Genomic DNA, 23,199 nt, shown 5'->3' with positions numbered 1-23,199 from the left:
GTCCAGAGGAGGGACAAAATGCTCTGAGGGCTGGAGCCCCTCTGCTTTGGAGACAGGCTGGGATAGCTGGGGGTGTTCAGCCTGGAAGAGAGAAGGCTCCACAGAGACCTGATTGCTACCTTTCAGTACTTTAAGGGGGCTTGTAAAAAAGACAGGACAGAATTTTTAGTAGGGCCTGTTGTGACAAGACTGAGGGGGAATGTTTTCAATCTAAAAGATGGTAGATTCAGACTAGACATAAAAAAGGTGTTTTATACACTGTGGGTTTTGAAACCCTGGCACAGGTTGCCCAGAGAGATGGGCATCCATCCCTGCTGACATTCAAGCTCATACTCTGAGCAACCTGATCTAAAGGTGTCCCTGCTCTCTGCAGGGCACTGGACTAGATGGCCTTTAAATGTCCCTTCCAAGCCAAGCCATTCTATGTTCCTGTGCACCAGCAAAGCAGTGCTGGAATAATGCTGGGGTGATGATGCTGGCACCTGTGTTTTGGTAGTTGTGCCATTTAGCTGTTGGCCAAGAGAGGATTGATGAGCTGCACAGTGAAGTCTGCAGAGAACAGTGTGCTCAAGGAGAAACAGGAGAGGAACACGGCTTCCAGTTCAGATAAATGCCAGCATTTTGCTGCCCATTCTTTGTTAAGAAATAAAGGAATGTCCTGAAGATCCCTTTAATGTGTGTGCACTATTGGCTCTATCAGTACTTGTGTTCTGTAAAACAGGTGAGTTGATACAGCTTCTTGCCCCATTTATCACTGGATAAAACCCAAATACTGCATTGCTCCATGTCTCCTTTCTTCCAAGCAAAGGCAGATTTTGTTCATTCTTGAGTGGGACATATACATCTGTTGACAAGCAAATTCTTCCTGCCATTCACACAATGTTGATTTGCTCTAATCAGATTGTAATTAGGATCTACCTCTCATTGTAATTAAGGCTGATGGATTGTGAGGCGAAGTGTTGCATAATTTGCCCTGGAGAGAGTTTTTCTCTAATTCAATGACATATGAAGACAGGTGTAGCCTACCATACTTGTGGCATTAGTCTCCCGCTCTGTCCTTTCCTCTCACCCAAGGGGAGGATGGAGGTCTGCAGGTCTCATCTGTGCACAGAAAGAGTTCATATCTCACCCAGGCCTGCAGATGCTCATGATGGTTTCTGCCGGGCAGTGGCCGAAGCAGTCACGGTGATGGATTTCAGGCAGCGCTGGGGCTGTGCCAAGATCTCAGGGGGCCCAGCCAGAACAGTCGTGGCTGTTCTGCCCACATGGCTGGTCCCAGGCCCCTGCTCCCTTCAATCCCAGCTGCGGGCCGATGGCTTCCCCTCCCTGTGCCCGGCAGCCGCTGGGGCCGCGCGGGCCGTGGTGAAGGGGCCTGGCCCAGCCCAGAGCCGCTCCCGGGGCCTGGCGGAGCCCGGCTCGGTGCAGGCCAGGCTGGAGCAGGGCCGGCCTGACCAGCACCCAGTTAACTCTTCACAGCTGGAAACAACAGAGAGCTTTCCTGGGCTTGCCTGTCTTTAAAATGTGGATTTCACACAGGAGGATACAGCTTCTAAATGGTTTAATAGGTTGTCAGTTTCTCAGAGCCAGCCAGCTATTGGTTTTGCTAAGCACTGAGGAAGATCTTAGCAGCCCCTTCCTAGAAAAATCATTTCTGTGGGTGACTTCTTCCCTCCTCACCAAGTATCAACTAATACAAAACCAGCACAGACACTCAGGGTGTAATAGGAAGCAATTTTGAAGCAATTGTTTTAAAGCAAAAGCAGTTATTAAACAGAGATTGATGTCACTCCCCCAGACCACTGGAGAGGGACAGCGACTCTGCCACCTCCCCCTGGCCAGCCCATTCCAATTCCCAATCAGCCTTTCTGGGAAGAACTCCTTCCTATTGTCCAGCCTAAACCTGCCCTGGTGCAGCTCAAGGCTGTGTCTCCTTGTCCTGCCCTCCAGCAGATCCCCACTCACAGCCAGCTTGGTGTCATCTGCAATTTGTGAGTGCTGGACTCGACCCCCTCAGCCAGACCCTCAGTGAAGATATTAACCAGGCCTGGGCCCAGCACAGATCCCTGGGGACACCACCAGGGACTGGACACCAGCTGGATGCAGCACCATCCCCACCACTCTCTGGGCCCGGCCTCCAGCCAGTTCTGCAGCCAGCAAAGAGTGCTCCTGTCCAAGCCGTGGGCTGCAGCTTTTCCAGGGAATGCTGCGGCTCTCCGTGTCCAAGGCCTTGCTCAAGTCCAGCTCGACACATCCAGAGCCTTTCCCGCACCCACCAGGCGGGTCAGCTGGTTATAAAAGGAGATCAGGTTGGTCAGGCAGGACCTGCCCCTCCTAAAGCCACGCTGGCTGGGTCTGAGCCCTGGGCCATCCTGGAGGTGCCGTGTGATGGCACTCAAGGGGATCTGTTCCAAAACCTCACCAGGCACCGAGCTCAGGCTGACAGGCCTGCAGTTCCCCAGAGCCTCCTGCCAGCCCTTCTTGGGGATGGGCTCACACTGGCACCTCCAGTCCTCTGGGACCTCCCCAGTGAGCCAGGACTGATGAGGAGAAATGATGGAGAGCAGCTTGGGGAGCTCATCCACCAGCTCCCTCATCCCCCTAGCATCGATCCCATCCCATCCCATCCACCTGTGAGCATCTGAGTGGCTCAGCAGGTCTCTGACAGCTTCCTCCTGGATTACAGGGGGCTCTTCTGCTCCCTGTCCCCATCTACCAGCTCAGGAGAACACTTGTCCTGAGGAAATCCTGTCTTAATGTTGAAAATTGAGGCAAAGAAGGGGTTAAGTACCTCAGCCTTTTCCTCATCTTTGGTAACCATATCCCCCCCAATAAGGAATAGAGGTTGTCCATAGCCTTCCTTTTGCCATTCATGTATTTATAAACACATATTTATTATCCTTCATAGAAGCAGCCATGTTAAGCTCCAATTGACCTTTCACCTCTCTGCTTTTCTTTCTGCATGACCTAATGACATCCTTAAAGGCCAAACGCTGCTGGAGCTCAGCCAGCCCTGGAGCTGGGAGCCTTCCCTGGGGAGCCTGTTCAGTGCCCCAGCAGCCTCGCGGGAAAAACCTTTTCCTCACATCCAGCCTAAACCTGCCCGCCTCAGCTCCAGCCGCTCCCTCCACTCCTGTCCCTGGGCACCAGAGGGAAGAGGTTCCCGCAGCCCCCAGCCAGGGACCCGCTCCCAAGGCTGCTGCCATGGCAACCAGGCCTGGCACCAGCTGGGATGCTCGGTTTCCACGGGCTGGGCTTCAGGAATGGCATTCCCCAATTTCCTGCTCCTGCTGAAACCGCGCTGCCGCTCGCTTCCCTCCCACCTCCCATGGAAAGCACAAAAGGCAAAGATCCCAGGCTGGGATAAGAACAATTTATTGAGAACAGCAACGAGATAAGGCAAAAACAGGAACAGAAACAATTTTGGTAACAGAAAGGATAAGACAAACCATTCACAGGGAAAACTAACACACCACCAACTGGCTCTTCCTGGACATGCATTTCCTCCTGCCAGGAAAGGACACCCTTCTACTCTGGTGAGAGAGAGGGAGTCCTCTTCCTGCCCCTGGCAATGACCTGAGATGGGATTGAATATAACAAAAGGGCCATGGCCAGACCCTCACGTTCTTTAATCCCACATCATGACATTGCCACAGGCAGGAAAAGGTACAGGTGTCTTCCCAGCATGGATCCCAGGGAACATGGATCACCGGGTCTCTTCCCAATGGGGATCCTCCAAGGGGGGATGAAGCTGGAGCAGTGCACAAAGCTCTTCCTGCACTTGGGGCACTGGCAGGGCTTCCCTTACTGGTGCCTCCGTTGGTGTCTGGTCAAGTGAGAGCTCTGGGTGAAGCTCTTCCCACACTGGGGACACTCGTAGGGCCTCTCCCCAGTGTGGATGCGCCGGTGCCTGATGAGGTTGGAGTTTCGCTTAAAGCCCTCCCCGCAGTCGGGGCAGCGGAAGGGCCTCTCATCCGTGTGAATCCGCTGGTGCCTGAGGAGAGTGGAGCTGGTCTGAAACCTCTTCCCACACTCAGGACACTCATAGGGCCTCTCCCCAGTGTGGATGCGCTGGTGGATGATGAGGGTGTAGTTCTGCTTGAAGCCCTCCCCACAGTCGGGGCAGCGGAAGGGCCTCTCATCCGTGTGAATCCGCTGGTGCAGGAGGAGATTGGAGCTGCTGTGAAACCTCTTCCCACACTCGAGACACTCATAGGGCCTCTCCCCAGTGTGGATGCGCTGGTGGATGATGAGCTGGGAGCTGCAGCTGAAGCCCTTCCCACATTCCCCACACTCGTAGGCCCATTCCCCAGTGTGGATCATCTGGTGGCAGATCAGTTTGGTGCTTGAGCTGAAGCTCTTCCCACATTCCAAGCACTTGTAGGGCTTCTCCCCATCCTGAAGCTGCTCATGGACCACCAGCTCAGAGCCCCGGCTGGATCTCCGGCTGCCTTCCCGGCACAGGGTGGGTCTTTCCTCCTCAGAGCACCCTGGGATGGGTTTGGAGCCCCTCCTCCTGAGGGATCTCTGGGGATTTTCCTCCCCATTAGATTCCTGCACTGTGGAGCTGCTCAAATCAGCCCCTTCCATGAGGTTCTGCCATGGGGATTTGTCCTCCCTGGTCTCCATCCTCAGCTCCTTGTCTGGGGGAGGAAGGACAAGGAGAGGATGGGATTTGCCTCCGTGCCAGAGGGAAGGGGAAGGAGATCCCCCCAGTGCGTCCCCGGCAGGACGGCGTCGGCAGCGGGGTTGTCCTGCAGCCGGGGGCCAGGCTGGGCTGGGAGATGGAGCAGGAGAGAGGGGGAAAGGGGCACTGACTTCCTCCTCACCTGCCTGGGTGTCCTGGGACATCGTCTTCTTCCTCGCTGCTTCCTTCTCCATCCAGCCAAGGTTTGGGAATGAGAAATCCTGGTTTGGGGAAAATACAGTTCATGAGCACATTGGGTTAAGGGGTTCCTCCTGCCCAAGTCCATCTCTAGAAGTCACCGGGCACCTTGTGCCCATATAAACCTCCCAAACACCAAGATTCAGCCCTGAAAATGCCCTCCAGGAGTTCCCCATCTCTGCTCTCTCCCCTTTGGTGTTCAGGGTTTCCTCCCTGTCCCAGCTGCTGGAGGTCACGCTTGTACTCGGGGTCCCCCATCTACTCAGTCCCTGCCCTCCCCAGGCTGCTGGGGGAGTGCCAGGATCTGAAAAGTTCCCCCCATTTCCATCTCTCCACTTAGGGATGATGACAAATACCTAGAGTTTTGGGGTCCCAGGGTCCCTTCTTCCCTTGTTCTCTGCTTGGGGGTGCAGAAGGCCCAAGGAGATCCCCCTGCCCCTCTCCAGGTTGTTGGGGGTTCCATGTATTGTGGTGCTCCCCCTCTCTGGGCTCCCACTTTGGGGTCCTGGGGGTCACAGGGCTCTGCTCCTCCAGGCTGCCTCTGCTGGCAGCAGCCCCCAGGACCCCCCAATGTCCCCCCAAAGGCCTTTTTCTTCTCAGCTTTGGAGTTCTTCATTCTCCAATCATCACCTCCAAAAACCCAACCCAGGGACCCTCTGGGGATATCTGGGCTGAGCTCCCCCCTCCCTGGGCAGCTGTGGGATGGGGAGGTGATGATCCCATGGATGGGGGGGCTGTGAGTTCAGGGAGTGCTGGACTGGGATATACTGGGAGTGACTGAGATAACAAGCACCTGACTGAGATCCCTGCAAGTGTCTGGGAATGACTACGGACATGCTTAGGGCAACTGGGATATACTGGGAGTGTCTGTGACCATACTGGGGATGACTGGGAACACACTGGGAACAATGGGAACCATGCTGGGGACAACTGGGAGTGACTGGGAGCGACTGGGTCTACACTGGGGGCAACTGGGCATGACTGAGACCATGCTGGGAGCAGCTGGGATCATCTGGGAAGCGACTGAGACTATACTAGGGGCAACTGGGTGCAACTGGAATCAAACTGGGAGGAACAGGGAGTGACTGGAACGCTGCTGAGGGCAACTGGCATCCTACTGGGATCACAGTGGGAGCAGCTGGGCCATGCTGAGAGAGACTGCTACCATACTGGCAGCAACTGGGACTGCACTCAGGGTGACTGGGAGTGGCTGGAGCAACTGGGATCAGGCTGGAAGCACCTGAGGAGAGATTAGGAGAAACTGGGATAGACTGGGAGAAACTGAAACCACAGTGCAGGTAAATGGGAGCAACTGGAAGCACACTGGATAATCCTGGGAGCAGCTGTGCCCATGCTGGGGTCATACTGGGATCCTGCTGGAACAAGCTGGGATCATACTGGGAGTGAGTGCAAAGGTGCTGGCTGGGACTGGAACCATGCTGGAGGTGACTGGGAACAACTGGGCCCATCCTGGGAGTGACAGGGAGTCACTCTGGCCATGACTGGAATCATGCTGGAAGGATATGGGAGTGATTGGAACCATACTGGGGGTGGCTGGCACAACAGCTCATACTGGGAGTGACAGAGATTGTAGTGGGAGTGACTGGGATCATCCTGGAAGTGACTGGAACCATGCTGAGGGAACTGAGGCCACAGCTGGGATCATACTTGGAGTAAGTGTGAGTAACTGGGAAAGAATGGGATCATTCTGAGGTAACCAGAACCTTGCTGAGGCAACTGGGATATACTGGGAGTGACTGTGACCACACTGGGAACAACTGTCATCACACTGGGGGCAACTGGGAGTGAGTGGGACCATGCTGAGATGGACTGGGACTATTCTAAGGACAACTGGGATCATACTGGTAGGAACTGGGAACAATTACAACTATTCTGGGATCACACTCAACTGGGATCATACTGGGATCACAGTGGGAGCAGCTGGGTCCCTGCTGGCTGAGACTGGGATCCCACTGAGGGTGACTGGAATCATACTGGGATTGACTGGGAGTGGCTGGGAACAACTGGGATCATGCTGAGAGCAACTGGGAGGAGCTGGGAATGACTGGGAGCGTGCTGGGGCTGACTGGGATATACTGGGAGAGACAGGGAGTCCCAGGGATCCCACTGGAGGCTACTGGGGTCACACTGGCACTGCCAGGGAGCAACTGGGGGCCACTGGCCTCATACTGGGAGTGACTGGGATTAGACTGGGAGTGACTGGGATCAGACTGGGTGTTACTGGGATGATAATGGGAGTGGGAAAGAAACTGGAAAATTGGGGAAAAATGGAAAAAAAACCAGGATAAATTCAAGGAAAATGGAAGGGAAAATTCAGGGAAAAAGAAAAATATCAAGGTGAAATCAAAAAAAATTAAGGAAAAATCAGGAAAAAATTGGGAAAAATTTGGGAAAAACAGGGGAAAATTTGACAAAAAATTGGGGAAAACCAGGAAAAATTTGGGAAAAAAAAGCGGAAACTGAAGAAAAAATTGTGAAAAATCAAGGAAAAAACACAGGAAAAGAAAGTGCAAAAAAGTGGGAAAAATCAGAAAAAAAATCAGGAAAAAATGGGGAAAAAGCAGGAAAACACAGGAAAAATATAGGAAAAATATGGGGAAAACCAGGAATAAAACTGGGAAATAACTGGGAAAGGTCAGGAAAAAATCAAGAAAACAAAGAGGAATAAAATCTAGGAAAAAATGGGAAATAATTAAAAAAAATTGGAAAAAAACCAGGAAAAAGCAGGGAAATTTGAGAAGAAATTGGGAGAACGCTAGGAAAAATTTGAGAAAAGAAGAGGGAAATATCAGGAAAAAGAAGGAAAAAATGGGAAAAGCATGAAAAAAATTGGGGAAAATTTGATAAAAATAAGGGAAAATATCAGGAAAAGAAAGACAAAAATCCCTGGGAAAAAAATCAGGAAAAAATTTGGAAAAATCAAAGAACAAACAGAAATACTTGAGAAAAATGTTGGAAAAAATCAGAAAAAAATTGTGAAAAAAGAAGAAAAATCAAAGGAAATAAGGGAAAAAAATCTGGAAAAAAAAATTATAAAAAAACAATGAAAAAGAATCAGGAAAAAACTGGGAAAACCAGAAAAATTTGGGAAAGGAAAAGGGAAAAATCAGGGGGGAAAATGGGCAAAAAACCAGGAAAAACTGCAAAAATCAAGGAAAATTTTGAGAAAAGATTGGGAAAAATCTGAAAAAAAAATCAGGAAAAGAAAGAGAAAATATCAGGAAAAAAAATCAGGAAAAATCAGGAAAAAAATTTGGAAAATTGAGAAGTGAGAGGAAAGAAACCTAAAAAAATCAGGAATAATCAGTAAAAAAACTAGAAAATACAAGGAAATAATCAGGGAAAAACTGTAAAAAATTGGGGACTAACCAGGAAACAATTGGGAAAAGACAAGGGAAAATCAGGAAAAAATGGGGGAAGAAATAGGGAAAAAATGGGTAAAAATGAGGAAAAGAAAGAGGAAGAAGACTGGGAAAAATTTGGGAAAAATTAAGGAAAAAATCAGGGAAAAAATGAGGAAAAGAGAACGGGGAAAAAAACCCCACAGATAAATGGGAAAAAGCCAGGAAATATTTAGAAAAAAACAGGCAAAAGTCAGGAAAAATTAGGAAAAAATGGGGGGAAATTGGTACAAATCAGGAGGGAAAAATCAGGAAAAACATGGGAAAAAAATTTGAAAAAAAATTATGAAAAATGAGAGAAAGATCAGGAAAAGAAAAAGCAAATGAAAACTGGAAAAATCAGAAAAAATAATGAAAAAAATTGTGGGAAAATCAGGGAAAAATTTGGGAAAAATCAGGGGAAAAAACAGAAAATGAGGGGAAAATTTAAGAAAAAGTAGGGGAAAATCCAGAAAAATTTGGGAAAAGAAGAGGGAAAAATCAGGGGAAATCAGGAAAAAATCAGGAAAATTTGAGAAAGAACTGGAAAAAACAACAGGAAAAAAAATGGGAAAAAAAGAGAGGAAAATAAGGAAAAATGGGAAAAAAAGGAAAGAAAAAATTGGGAAAAAATTGGGAAAATATTAGGAAAATACTGGGAAAAATCGGGGGAAAAGTGAGGAATATAAAGAGGAAAATAATCTGGAAAAATCAGGAAAAAACAGGAAAAAAGGGGACAAAAACTGGGAAAAAAATGGGAAAAATCAGGAAAAAACCAGGATGGAATCCAACTATCCCATTTTTCCATGGAATTTTGGGAATTGCCTGCCTGGGAGTTTGTGGAAGAATTTCCAGACCTGGGAATCGGGGGAGTGGGGAAAGGTGGAATTGCGGATGAGCTGCTCCAGGTTTTTTGGAAGACTGATGGCTTGGTCCTCTTCCAGCTTCCAGAATACTGGGATGAATCCCACACCTCCTTCTGGCTGGAAATCATGGAAAAATCATGGAAAAATCATGGAAAAGCTGTGATTTAAATTCATGGAATTTTGCCACCAAAGCACCTTTTTTCCCACCAAAATTTCTATTTTTTTTTCCCCAAATTTCAATTTTTGGGATAATTAAATGGGGAAGATAGGGGAAAATGGGGAAAAATAGGATAGAAATGGAGGAAGAACGTGGAAAAGTCGGGGGAAACTACAAAAATATGGGGGAAAACTGAGAAAAATGACAGGAAAAATGGAGCAAAAATGGGGGAAAATGGAGCCAAAATTAGGGAAAAAAATTGGAAAAAAATAGGGAAAAATGGGGGAAAATGGGATGGAAATGGAGGAAAAATTGGGAAAAAAGGGAGAAAGAAATGGAAACAAATTGGGATAAAATTGTGGAAAAATGAGATAAAACCAGGATAAAAATGGGGAAAATAATGGGGAAAACTGGGGTAAAAATAGGAATAAAAATGGTAAAAATGTTGCAAGAATGGTGGAAAATATGGAAGAAAATGGGGAAAATAGGAGAGAACATGGGGAAAAAACTGGGGAAAAATGGAGCAAAAATAGCATAAAATGGGGAAATGGGGAAAAAACAGATTAAAAATGGAAAAAAATGGGTAAAATAGGAAAACCTGTGGAATAATTTGAGTAAAAATAGGGAAAAAAAATCATAAAAACTGGGAAAAAATGAGGAAAAATGAGATAAAAAAGGGAGAAATGGAGGGGAAAAGGAAAAAAATGGGGAAAAAATGGGGAAAAAAAAAAAATAGGAAAAAAATTGGGAAAATAATTATGAAAATGGGATAAAATTAGAAAAAATAGAGCAAAATGGGATAAAAATGTGGAAAATGGGATAAAATGGAGACAAATTGTAGTCTAATAGGGAATGACTTATATAAGGGAATAGCTTATCGTGGGGCTCACAGGAAACTGGAGGCACACGGGGTGAGCAACTGGGCAATGCTGGGAGCAGCCACTGCCGGCACCGGGAGCCCCGAACCCCTTTCCCGGCCATGCCGGACCCGCATCCCCCCGGCCCCTTTGCCGGGGCTCTGCCGCCACCGCCACCGGGACCCCCCAAAAACACCTCCCGGGGACCCCCGGGGTGCCCCCGAGGGGCATCTGCGGCTCGGCTCTGGAGCCCTGCCATCCCCAAACATCCCCCCCAAAAACCCCAAAGCCAGGGAGCCCCGGGGTATTTGGGGCGAGCTCCCCCTCCCCGGGCACCTGCGGGATGGGGGGCGATGGTCCCGAAGGAGCTGCAGATGCAGAGAGCGGGGAGCGCAGGTGGAGCCTCCTCTGCCTGCTCCAGCTCTTCCTCCTCCTGCTCCTCCTCTTCCTCCTGCTCTGTCCCTCCTCTTCCTCCTCCTCTGTCCCTCCTCTGTCCCTGGGCGTGGTTCGGAGCCCTCGGGTGAGCGGGGCCGGGCCGGGACACGATGGGAAAGGGCTGGGTCCCCCCCAAACCGAGCTGGGGGCAGCGGAGCTTTGGGGGAACAATGGGAACGGGGCGGGACAGGGGAACAGGGGGAGGTGGGAGCACTGAGGGTCCCCCAGTTCACCCCAGGAGCCCCAAGCCCCGTCCCAGCCCCCCCAGTTCACCCCGCAGCCCCGGCTGAGGGGGGCTCAGCCCAGGAGCCGCCGTCGTTCGGGGCTCCCCCGAGTGCAGGAACGGGAGAGTTCCCGGCTCGGGGAGGCCCCAGCACAGGAGGGGATCTTGTCCCTCTTCCAGGGCCCTTCAGGGTCTTCAGGCCCCTCTCAAGAGGAGTTTTTCTCTTTTTCAGGTTTTTTCGGGGGGATCCCACCACTACAGGGGTGTTTTTTCCTCCCCATTTTAGGGTGTTTGTGCGGCCGCAGCCCCACAAGCCCCTTTGGAGGGGGGATCATGACGGCTTTAAGTGACATTTTTAGGGGTGTCCCCACCCCAAGCCCCTGTAGGGGATGTTTTGTCCCCCAGGGTGGATTTTGGGGGTTTTAATGGCCGCTTTAAGGGTCCCCGGTGTTGTCGGGTCCCACTGTAACTCCTCTTAAAAGGGCAACACCGCTCCCGTTGGTTCCGGCAGTGGAGCCCGGGAGGGGTTGGGGGTCCCGGGAGGGGTTGGGGGTACCTGGGTGATGCCGATGAAGGTGATGGGGTCTCCATGCTGGGTATAAACCTTTGTGAGCGTTTCCTGGGGGTTTTTGGAAGTTCTGGGTGTTTTGGGGGCCACGGTGGTTTTTGGGGGGTTCTCAAGGGGGTTTACAGGAATCCAGATGGGGGAATTTGGGCGATCACGGGGGTGGAACTGGGGGTCTCAAGGCTGTTTTGGGGAACCTGCTGGTGATGGAGATGGGGAGCACATGCCAGGTATGAACCTTCTCAATGGCTGTATGGGGTTTTGCGGTCCTGGGGAGTTTTTGGAGCATCCAGGGCTGTGTTTGGGATCAGGGGAGGTTGGGGTGTCCCGGGGGGTTTGGGGGTTCTCGGCAGGTTTGGGGGTACCTGGGCAATGCGGGTGGCAGTGCTGGGGACCCCGTGCTGGGTTTGAACCTTCTCACTGCCCACGGGCAGCGTCAGCGTGTTCAGGGAGATCCTGGGGGGCCCGGGGGGTCACCCCAAATCCCAGGGACCCCAAATGCTGAGGGACCCCCCGAACTGCCCTCACCGCTGGATCTGCTGCAGGCAGGGGGGCACCAGCACTCGGCCCCCACCCTCCACCATCACAGGGGGGCTGTGGAAGAAATCTGGGGGTGCACGGACAGGTCGGGTGGGACCCCCAAAGTCCTGGGGGAGGGGATACGGGGGGACTTCCAGGAATTCCCGTTATTGGAGGATGAGAGGGGACCCAGGAAGAGTTTAGGGGGGCTGGATGGGTCCTGGGGGGGACCCCCAGGAGTCCTGTGGGGGGTGGGGAGGGCAAGGAACAGGGCAACCCCCAGGATGGGTTTGGAGGGGAACCGGATTGGGGCTCTCATGGCAGTGGGATGGGGAGATCTGCCCATGGAATTCTGTGGGAATGGCATGGCCGTGAGATCCATCTACAGAATTCCCTTGGGAATGGGACAGCAGCAGGATCCATGCATGGAGATCTCAGGGGAATGGGATGTCTGAAATCCATCCATGGAATTTGCATGAGAATTCCCACGTTCCCAAATTTTGCCCTCCCAAATCCCACATTCCCATTCCCATATTCCCATGGGAATTCTGCCCTCCCCACCTTTACACTCCAGCGCCTCCCGCCCATATCTGACATATTTCCGGAGACATTCCCTGCAGCTGTGAGCCAGGGAATTTGTTAATCCCTCAGCCTGGATCTCAGGGATTCCCATGGCGGTGCCACAGTTGCCATCGCAGCCCCACAGATCCCCCAGCCCCGGCTCCCCCCGCTCAGCCCCGCTCTGGCTGTGCCGCTGCTGCAGCATCTGCAGCTCCCCGCTGGCCCCGTGCCGGTGCCGCTCCTTGTGCCGGCTCTGGCTATCCCAATATCCCAGCTCTGGCTATCCCAATATCCCAGCCCTGGCTATCCCAATATCCCAGCCCTGGCTATCCCAAGATCCCAGCCCTGGCTATCCCAAGATCCCAGCCCTGGCTATCCCAATATCCTAGCCCTGGCTATCCCAGTATCCCAGCTCTGGCTATCCCAATATCCCAGCTCTGGCTATCCCAATATCCCAGCCCTGGCTATCCCAATATCCCAGCCCTGGCTATCCCAATATCCCAGCCCTGGCTATCCCAAGATCCCGGCTCGGCTCCGCCCGGCCCCGCTCGCTGCGGCGGCGCTGGAAGGGGATCCCAGCCAGGGACCCCATGGACATGGACTGCGGGAAGCCCGGGCCGGGCTCCGACAGCACCGCGTGCAGGGAACGCAGGGAGAGGAGAACTGGGGGGACATTTGGAGATTTGGGATCGGGGGGGTCACGGCTGAAGGAAAGGGGGAACGGGGAGAGCCGGGAAGGGCATTTGGGGATGCCAGGAGTGACAAGAGGGGAGGCTAGGGCTGGCTAGATGTGGCATGGCTGGAGTTCAGGGCGTTCCTGTACCCAGGAAAGGGAGCTCCAGGGGTCCCCGCTGTCCCCATTGCCAGGACAGGGGAAGCCGGGATGGCTGGGAATAGGGGTCCCGGGTGTCCTGAGTGCTGAGGAAAGGAGGGGCTGGCTGCTGGGAGAGGCAGGAATAGGGGTCCGGGGGGTAAATGGGTGAAGAAGGGGGCTCTGAAAGCTGCGAGAGGCGGGATGGCCGGGAAAGGGGTGCAGGCGTTCCTGGCGCCGGATAAGGGGGTGCAGGGTGGGACCCACGGCCGGGAATGGGGGTTCGGTGGGATGGCGGCGGCCAGGAATGGGGGTTTAGGGGCCCCTCGGCGCTCCGGAATGGGCGATCAAAGAGTCCCGGTGCCGGGGGTCCCCCTCACCTCTCGCCGCCCCCCGGGAGCGCCCCCGGCCCCAGCGCTGGAGCCATCGCGCTGCTCCGCTGCGGCCCCGCCCACAGCCCCGGCCCCGCCCCCAGAGCCGCCTCCGGCCCCGCCATTGGCGCCGCTCCTTGCTGCCCGCCAGTGGCAGCCCGAGGCTGCAGTGACGTCACCGGTCGCCGGGCAGATCCCGGCGGCGCAGGGCGGCCAAGGCGGAAGCGAAAGTGCCCGAGGGAGCGCGGGGGGAGGGGACGGGGCAATTCCAGGGAATTCCCCTGGATCCCCTCCCGGGATCCCCCGGGACCCTCCTCGGCCGCGCACTGCGGGACCCCCGGGACAAACTGGGCTGAACTCCCGGGCCCTGCGCCCAAACTCCGCCTGGAACCCGCCGGCTTCGGCCCAAAGCGGGGGAAGCCCCGGCATCCGCGGATCCCATTTTTCCTGCGGCTGCGGCTCCCCAGCCCCGGCGGAGCAGGAGCGGGCGCTGGGAGCCCGAGCCCCGATTCCCAGTCTCCTTCTCTCTCTCTCTGCTGCTCTCTCCCCCTCCTTTGGGTGATGCCAGAGCGGCTGGAGAGCCCCGTGCCGAGCTCGGCTTTCCCTGGAAAGGGAGGCCTGGGGGTGCGGTGCCCCGGGATGGCCGGGAATGGGGCTCCGGGGGTCCCCGGGCTGACGGAACCGGGGGATCCAGGGGCTGCCAGGGGAGGATCCCCGGGAAAGGGGGTGCAGGGCGCTGTTGGTGCAGGAGAAGGGGGTGCAGGGGGTCCCGGAGCTGGGGAAGGAGATGCGGGGGGGTCCCAGGGCCCAGGAATGGGGATCCAAGGGGGTCCCAGGGGGGCTCCCCAAAGCCCCTCCCAGGGCACAGCAGGAGCTGGGTCAGGAGCTCTGGCAGAGACAAAAGGGGGTGAGCCCGGCATGGGGGGGACATAGGGGAGTCACAGGCACTCCCGGGGGGGGGGACACGACCCCCGGGGACCCCTCCTCACCTTCTCCCACGCACCCCAACAGAGCCCCTAAATGGATGAGCAGAGCTCGGTGACTGCAGTATGAAACTTGTTCAGTGGCACAGGAGGATTTAGAATTGAGGACAGGGGAAGGGTTTAACCCAGCCTCCTGTTTGAACAGCCTGGAGAGGGGGCTGGGGAGAAACCCATGCCTGCATTGAATTGAGAGAGATCCAGACCCGGACTGGGAGAGATGAGACATTCCCTGGCCTAAGGGACAAAATGTGTTTATGGATGGGCTTTCAAGGGCAGTAGAAGGGAAATGAATTACAGGACGTGCTATTGTTAAGGAAAGGGAATTAGACAAAGCCCAGGTCACAGCCCCCATGTCAGCTCAACCTGCAGAGCTGGCTGTGCTTGTAAGTACCTGGCACTGACATGCCCTCAGCTGGAATGGTTAAATATCTTATGCTGATACCAGGGCAGCTAACAGGGTGCCAAAAGCAATTCTGACTTCCTCAGCAATCACTGGATCAGTTATCAAGGGATTTCTAAAACAAATAATTCCAAGATAAGCTATTGTGGAAGCAACAGACTCAGACAGGGGAATTCACTTTACAGGAAAGATCCTCCAGGGGGGTTATGGCAGCTTTAAGAATACAATGGGACCTCCACAACCCCAGGCACCCCCAGTGCTCAGGTCAGGTAAGAAGAATGAATGGAGAAACAAAGAAACACCTCTGGAAGCCGCTGATAGAAACCAAGATTCCATGGGTACAGCTTTTGGCTTTGGCAAGAGTAAGAGCCAGACCCAGGGCAGATATTCAATTAACTCCATTGGAACTGATCTTTGGAATTCCTTACCCTGGTAAATCTCCACCTAGTGCAGGGTGCAGATCAGGGAGGTATATTCAAAGCAGTCAGTGGTCAGAATCCTGTCTCTTGTGGAATCCCTCCCTCAGGAAGCTCGGCTGGCACAGACCCTGACTTGGGACTCTGCTGTTCACAACATCCAACCAGGACATCGGGTCCTGCCGAAGCAGTGGAAAGAAGCAGCTCTGGTGGCCAAGTGGCACGGCCCATTCCAAGTGTCCCTGAGCACAGAAACAGCCCCAGCACAGCTGAACACGGGGGGACCCCTCAGCCTCGGCTCAAGGGCTCTGCAGCCCCGCAGATTTGGATTTCCCGGCTGCAGCAGGAGGATGGGAGCCGCCCCTGAGCCTGCACTGAAGGCAAGGCAGCAGCAGCCAGGGCTCCCCAGCGGGGCAAGCCCCTGGGCCTGCCCACAGATCCTCTGCTGAAATCCTCGGCCTGGGCACCCTCCTTTGGCATCTCCAGCCCCTGCGGGACAATCCTGGCTGGCACTGCTGGAGCTTCAGGGCTTTCTGTGCCTGCCCTCGCCACAGCTGCTGGGGAAGGCACTGTGAGAATTCCACTCTGGCTCTCAATTACACTCACACTCTGGGCTGGCTGGGATTAGAGTATTGGAAAATATACCAAGTGTAAAATTATTCTTTATTTGATTTCTCCAGTCAAGCTTGGTTTGCATTTGCCTTGGGGAAAGGAATTTTAAAGGGTTTTATAAAGGGATGTTCCACCATTCAGCAGAGATGAACTTAACATGTCAAAAGACTGGGAAGAGCCCAAAAGATTCCCACAAAGACAACGACAATCAACAAAACATCAAGGCCCAGCAGCAAACATCAACCAACATCTACCCCAGACACTGCCCTGGCACAGCTGGAGACACCTGATCTGGAAAAGGCTGAGCAGGAAATCCAGGAGTGCAGACCTAATTCACATCAGAGGCACAGAAATCCGGGTGCAACAGGAAACCAAACACTAAGAACTCCACAACTTGGAAACAATGAACACTAAACCAATGGATTTCTATGGGTTCAGACTGCTTAAAGTTCAGGAAACATCTAGTAAAACTCACATGTCATGGAATGATTTTCTCTGCACATGAAGACTGTGTGGCTGAAATGATTCTGTTCAGAATCAAGTAATGCCTTATTTTTCTAAAGACGTTGTTGGAGAGTTTTTGCTTTTCACAGTTTCAGTGAAAGGATTACACCATTAGAATAATTTTTTGTAATAATTATTTTATAGTGTCAGTTCTGTTTGGGCCAGGGGTGTGAGAATCAGTTTTTAGTCAGAGGAGAAGAAAAATAAAACATTTGATTGCTTTCTATTTTTTTTTTTATGTTTTTGCATGGCTCTTAGTGATGACAAAATTATGGTATGGGTTTTTCCATGTTCACCTTTAAGCTGCATTTTGAAAAGTAGAAGAGTTTGAAAAGAGGCCCTTTAAAAGGTAAACAGTTAATAGAAAATTGTTAAAAAAACCCCAAAAAAACAGATTGTGGCTGCCCTGGAAGAGAAGCTTCATTCCAGGCAGCCAGGAGAGGAGCTTTAGAAATGCAAATTAACACCCCTGGGGCAAAGCCTGGACAATGTACCAGGGTGTTCCTGCCTGGGGGAGGAATTGGGCTGAATTCCTCTGCCCCTCACCCCAAGCTCTGCCTGGGGGCACAGATGGAATTTGCACAGCTGAAGGCAGAGCCCATAGTGAGGATATCTGACTCTGCAGCAGAAATTGGTTAAGTTGAAAAGGAAAATGGCAAATGGAGATTGTTGTGAAAACTTCACTATAAAAAATGGGGGGGAATCATCCCACTCCCAACCTCAACTTGTGCTCTCACTTTCTATGTTATCCAGGGTGAATTAGAGCACTGGGGTTTTTTTGCTACCACAAGTTCAGGGAAATCAGTTTGGAATCCAAGTATGTGCTGATTTAATTAGAGAAAAGCCAAAAATTGATGCAGACCTGGCTGGAGGGAGCACCCAAAAATGGGGAAAAGATGAACGGCCACCAGAACAAATCCTGCAACACCATGGGCCAGCCCCAGGGAACCCTAATGAATTCATATCAGGTGCCAGAGAACCCATTTATCATTTCCATGGCATAATTAGATTACAGGACGTCTTCAAAATAATACCAACCAGACAGCTCCAGTTCCAGACTTCCCAACCAATCCACTCAGATGAGGAATACATTTCACCATGGGATGGGGTCAGATTATCTTTTAGCAGAAAAAGGAGGCAGCTTGTGGAAAGTTAAATGATGTTGTTGGCAAATAGATCACAAAGGAAAAGTGGAGAAACAGATAACAAGGAAGTAAGAAAGCAGTGTACTGGTCCAAACATGAACAGATGGGAATGGAACACATCTCCATGTTTGCCTGGCAGACCATAGGTTAAACGAATGCAGTTTCTCCTCTCATGTTCTACAGCAACTCTCATCTTTTCACCATGCACGACACCTTGCTGAGTGCAGCTCATTCAGCAGCTGAGCAAGGGGATGCAGGGGGCAGCCAGGCCTCCTGAGCCACAAACGGCTACAAAAGGACAGCGAATGATGGCACTGAGAGCAATCCCAAAATCAAAGAACAACCAGGAAGAAAAAACAGAGCCAATGAGTGAATCTGCTTGCAGATAGGGCCACGGACTTGCACATAAGGAAGCAATGGGAGAAAGCCTCAGTTTCAGAAAATGTTACCAATTGACAAGGACCGCTGGTCTGACAAAGTCCCGCTAAATTCCTGAACTTCCAGAAGAACAAAGACTTAACAGAGCCATCAATATCGGATGTTATACAAAAGTGGGGGGTACATATTAACCGGGACATGCAGGAGGCAGATGGGGAAGTCTGAACCTTCCAAGCACCTCCGCCAGTGGGGAAAGGGACAGGGACACGCGGCCGGGAAAATCAGGACAAAAACGAGGCCGCGTCCTCCAGCAGCTGGAGAGAGCGCACGGCAAATGCCCCACGGCCTCTCCCTTTGGGCAGCAATAAAGTCACTCTCACACCGCTCCTCTGCCTCCTTTGGCCACACAAACCTCTGGCGCCGGGAATTTGCCCGCCCAGCCCCGGGCACAGCGCAGCCACCTCCGGGCTACCGACACGAACCGGGACGAGCCAGCGCTGCTCCGGCACCGGCTCCTGCCGAGGCCCCAGCGGGAAGGAGACCGCGGGCAGCCGCTCCCGCGGCGCCCTCACGCCAGGGCCAACACGGGCCGGCCACGGCACAAGCCACCCGCCACAGCCCCCCGCCGCCCCCTCCCGGGCCCGCAGCGAGCCCCGAGCCCCGCAGAACCGAGCGCGGCTCCCACCTGCGATGGCTGGGGCCGCCTCCGAGCTCCGCCGCCGCCTCACCGGGCTCCGGCCGCTGCCGCCGCTGCCGGGCCCGCACACACGCTCCGGCAATGGCGGCTCTCCTGCCCCACGGCCGCCCTGGGGGCGACAGCGGGGCCGGGCTTGTCCCCGCTCTGCCCAATCAGCGCGCGCCAGAACCAAGAGTGACAGCAGCAGCAGCCAATCGGAGCCAGCGGCGGGCTCTGCACACGGCACAGCCCCGCCCCGCGCTCTCAGGGCCCCCCGGGCTGTGTGAGGGGAAGGGCGGAGATGAGGAACAGGCCTGGAACGGGCCCGGCCCGAGCCGCCATTGAGCTCCAAACACAAACAAAGTTCTCCGCAGCTCCCGGTCCGCCTTTCCCAGCCCTGGGTGTTCGGTGGCTCCGGCTCAGCGGGAAGCCCTGGAGCCTCACTTCTCTCACCTCTAATTAGGAGCATCAGTGCATCACTGGGATTTCCCCCAAAAAGGGAAAACCGCCCCAAATCCCTGTGGATGAGTGGGGGAGGAGAGAGATTTCTGGCAGAAAACTCCAAAAACTCAGAGCAGGATCATGAGAAGTAAAGGAAGACCCTTAAAACCAGCTTCCCCCACCCCTCCCTCCTCCCAGCTGTGCCTCCTCCCCCGGCAGTGCAGGGACACAGGGAATGGGGCCATGGTCACTCCATCCCCCGGGGCTTTTCCCGCTGCTCAGGGACAGGAGTCGTTCCCCTGCTGCACCCTGGGCTCTCTCCCACCGGAGACTTCTCCAGGAACTTCTCCAAGCTGAGTCCATCCCATGGGGAACAGCCCCTCACAGTGCTGCAGCGTGGGTCACTCTGCCACGGGGTCAGTCCTTCTGAAAAGAGCAGGCAAGGAGAGCAGCTCCTTTTTAATGCCTTTATTGAGGGCAGCTCTAGGTGGGGGAAGCTCAACCACTGCTGTTCCAAATGGATGACCCAGAGGAGGAGATGTTCAGCTTTGCCACAAGGCAGAGATGGGGATTCTGCCTTCAGGAGAGCCTCTAGAAGGACTCTGGTTTACTGTAAATCTTGAGTAGTGGTGGAGAGCAAATGTTATTTAGTTATGGTGACATGGCTGGAACATCAGTCAGCTGCTCAATGTTCTCCCTTGCTCCTCAGTGTAGTTTGTAGTCTTGTTTGTGCCCTGGCTCGCTGATTCTAGGGGTCTTTGAATGTTAATCCCACTGGGTGCTACCCCCCATGGGAGTTGGGCTCATCTACACACTGGGTGCTGTCATCGGTGCCATGGGGGGTGCCGGGAGCAGCAGAGGCAATAGACAAGGCCAGGTGGCATTAACAAGGCTGGTACAACAACACTGGTATTTACCAAACATGACACAACATGAGCTATATTAACAAAGAAGGCCCCTTACGGTGACAACATTCTACTGTTCAAACTGTAAAACATCTTTGTGTACTGATCAGGAGGTCACGATTTGCTCTTTACAATCCTGATGCTGAATGTCTCCTGAGGAGGTCTGGTCACAGAGAAGAATGAGCCCCTTGTGGGCTGCCCCTGTTTGGACAACCTGCTCCTCACCCCGAGCCTCAGCATGTCTGACATCGCCCACCTGGGACTGACATCCCAAAACATTGAGAACATTTATCAATTTTTGTTTATCATTAAAATCTAATTAATTTATAAAAATAAAATTTTACTTTTTATAGTAATATTATTCTGTATTCTTATAACCTTATTTTTGCATTTATATAAAAGAATTGATACCTTTTCAGGAACAAAAAACATTATTGTTCTCTGGCTCTAAGTACCACAATTCCCTTCATTAATTAACTGACCTCTATTTCTCCCTCTTTATGCCAATTACTCCTATTTTTAGCCCGTTAATCATAATTTTGAAATTATTCTCAGACGGGATAAAAGGGGCCACTTTGGGGTCCATGGAGACTTTTCTGGGGAACATTTGGGGCAGTTTTGTGTCTGGGGAGGGAATTTAGAGAGAACCTGGGGGTCTGGAGGACACTTAGGGGAATCGAGTGTGCACTTGGAGGGGCATTTAGGGATTCTGTGGGACAATTCGGGGTCAGGGGGACACTTGGGGGTCAAGGGGGGGGGGAATCTGGGGACCCTTCAGGGTCCGAGCGGGCACTCGGGGGGCTGTAACAGGGAATCTCTGGGCCGCGGGGGATGATGGGAGCTGTAGGCGCCGGTATAATACGGTTTAAAGGTGCCGCGGAGCATCACGGGAGTTGTAGGCGCACCTCCAAAATCCCACAAAATTGTTCGTATGTCCTCAAAATCCCTCAAAATTAAAAAAAACCCCACAGAATTTCTTGAAACTTCTCAAAACCCTACGAAATCCAGAAACATCCCACAAAATCTCCACAAATTTCTACAAAATCTGAGAAAAATCCCTCTAAATTCTTCAAGTCTCCTCAATATCCCACAAAATTCCACAAAAATCACACAAAATTCCAGAAACATCCCAAAAAATTCCCTAAATCTTCTTAAAACCCTACCAAATTCCAGAAACGTCCCACAAAATCTCCTCCAATTTCCACACAATCTAAGAAAAATCTTTCAAAATTCTTCAAGTCGTATCAAAATCCCTCAAAATTCCACAAAATTCCCTAAATTGTCTCCAAACCCCACCAAATTCCAGAAACATCCCACAAAATCATTACGGATGTCCACAAAATCTAAGAAAAATACATCAAAATTCTTCAAGTCATCTCAAAATCCTACAAAATTCCACAAAATTCCTACAAAATTCCACAAAAATTTGACAAAATTCCAGAAAAAACCAAAAAAATTCCAGAAACATCCCACAAAATTCCAGAAAAACCCCACAAATTTCAGAAATATCCCACAAATTTCCCTTAATTTTCACAATATCCTACCAAATTCCAGAAACATCCCACAGAATATTTGCAAATTTCCACACAATCTAAGAAAAATCCCTCAAAATTCTTCAAGTCATCTCAAAATCCCACAAAATTCCAGAAAAATACCACAAAATACCACAATCATCCTAACAAACTCTAAATCTTCTCAAAACCCTACCAAATTCCACAAACAACCCACAAAATTCCAGAAAAATCTTCTCAAAACCCTACCATATTCCAGAAACTTTACAAATTTAAACACAATCTAAGGAAATCTTTGGAAAATTCTTCAAGTACCCACAAAATCTCACCAAATTCCAGAATATTCCAAAACATTCCAAAAAAACCGCACAAAATTCCAGAAACGTCCCACAAAATTCTTTACATGTCTCAAAATCCCACAAAATTCCAGAAAAGCATCACGAAATTGTGGAAAACCCCTCAAAATTCCCTAAACCTTCTCAAAACACTACCAAATTCCACAAACATCCCACAAAATCTTTACAAATTTCCACACAATCTACGAAAAATCCCCCAAAATTCTTCATGTCTCCTCAAAATCCTTCAAAATTCCATGAAAATCCCACAAAATTCCACAAAAATCCCACAAAATTCCAGAAACATACCAACAAACTCCCTAAATCTTCTCAAAACCCTACCAAATTCCAGAAACATCCCACAAAATCTTTTCCAATTTCCATACAATCTAGGAAAAATTCCTCAAAATTCATCAAGTCTCCTCAATATCCAAAAAAAAATCCTGAAACATCCCATAAAATTCTTTAAATTTTCTCAAAATCCCACAAAATCCTTGAAAAGCATCACAAAATAGTGAAAAAATCCCACAAAACGCCCTAAATCTTCTCAAAACCCTACCAAATTCCAGAAAAATCCCACAAAATCTCCTCAAATTCCCCATATTTAAGAAAAACCCCTCAAAATTTTTCAAGTCTCCTCAATATCCCACAAATTTTCCAGGAAAAATCCCTCAAAATTCCCAAAACATCCCACAAAATCTCCACAAATTTCCACACAGTCTCGAAAAATAACTCAAAATTCTTCATATCTCCTCAAAACCCATCAAAGTCTTAGAAAAATCTAACAAAATTATTTAAATTTTTTCAAAATCTCACAAATTTTCATAAACATCCCACAAAATCTCAATATCCCACAAAATTCCTGTAAAATCCCACAATATTCTAGAAACATTCTACAAAATCTCAACAAATTTCCACAAAATCCCAGAAAAATCCCTCAAAATTTTTCAAGTCTCTTCAAAATCCCACAAAAGTCCAGAGAATTCCACAACATTCCAAAAAAATCCCACAAAATTCCAGAAAAATCCCAGAAAAATGTTTACATTTTCTCAACATCCCACAAAATTCAATAAAAATCCCTCAAATTTCAAGATAATCCCAGAAAATTCAAGAAAAATCCCTTAAAATTACTTAAATTTTCTCAAAATCCCATTAAATTTCAGCATAATTTCACAAAATTGCTGAAAAATTAAAAAAAAACCTAAATATTTTCAAAATCCTACCAAATTCCAGAAACATCCCACA

At 51.0% G+C, this 23,199-nt stretch overlaps 1 protein-coding gene across 2 annotated transcripts; it reads right to left on the bottom strand.

Moving 5' to 3' along the window:
• Positions 1-3,356: 3,356 nt before the first annotated feature.
• On the bottom strand, positions 3,357-18,893 carry LOC111945475 (uncharacterized). 2 transcript variants are annotated; one of them, XM_086873363.1, is made up of 4 exons: positions 10,500-12,831; positions 9,113-9,266; positions 4,827-4,905; positions 3,357-4,640 (listed from the first exon to the last, which is right to left on the bottom strand). In XM_086873363.1, exons 3-4 carry the CDS (start codon positions 4,876-4,878, stop codon positions 3,802-3,804), a joined length of 891 nt encoding a protein of 296 aa, XP_086729489.1. In that variant the 5' UTR covers positions 4,879-4,905; positions 9,113-9,266; positions 10,500-12,831; the 3' UTR covers positions 3,357-3,801. The 2 variants fall into 2 exon arrangements, with proteins under 2 accessions (XP_086729489.1, XP_086729490.1); XM_086873364.1 differs by lacking the exons at positions 9,113-9,266; positions 10,500-12,831 and adding an exon at positions 18,772-18,893.
• Positions 18,894-23,199: the final 4,306 nt, after the last annotated feature.

The sequence above is a fragment of the Cyanistes caeruleus genome, unplaced genomic scaffold (assembly GCF_971803275.1).
Source record: "Cyanistes caeruleus unplaced genomic scaffold, bCyaCae1.hap1.1 HAP1_SCAFFOLD_94, whole genome shotgun sequence".
Taxonomy (NCBI): Eukaryota; Metazoa; Chordata; class Aves; order Passeriformes; family Paridae; genus Cyanistes; species Cyanistes caeruleus.
Note: the sequence above shows the minus strand (reverse complement) of the source record. Positions and strands in the feature narration are given on the sequence as shown.

What these genes read in the sequence shown, in the direction of transcription:
- LOC111945475 (XM_086873364.1), bottom strand. Translation starts at nt 4,878, where the DNA reads ATGGAGAAGGAAGCAGCGAGGAAGAAGACGATGTCCCAGGACACCCAG. An exon ending in GTCCCAGGACACCCAGGCAG is followed by an intron (nt 4,641 to 4,826) that starts GTGAGGAGGAAG and finishes TTCCTCCCCCAG; the next exon opens with ACAAGGAGCTGAGGATGGAG.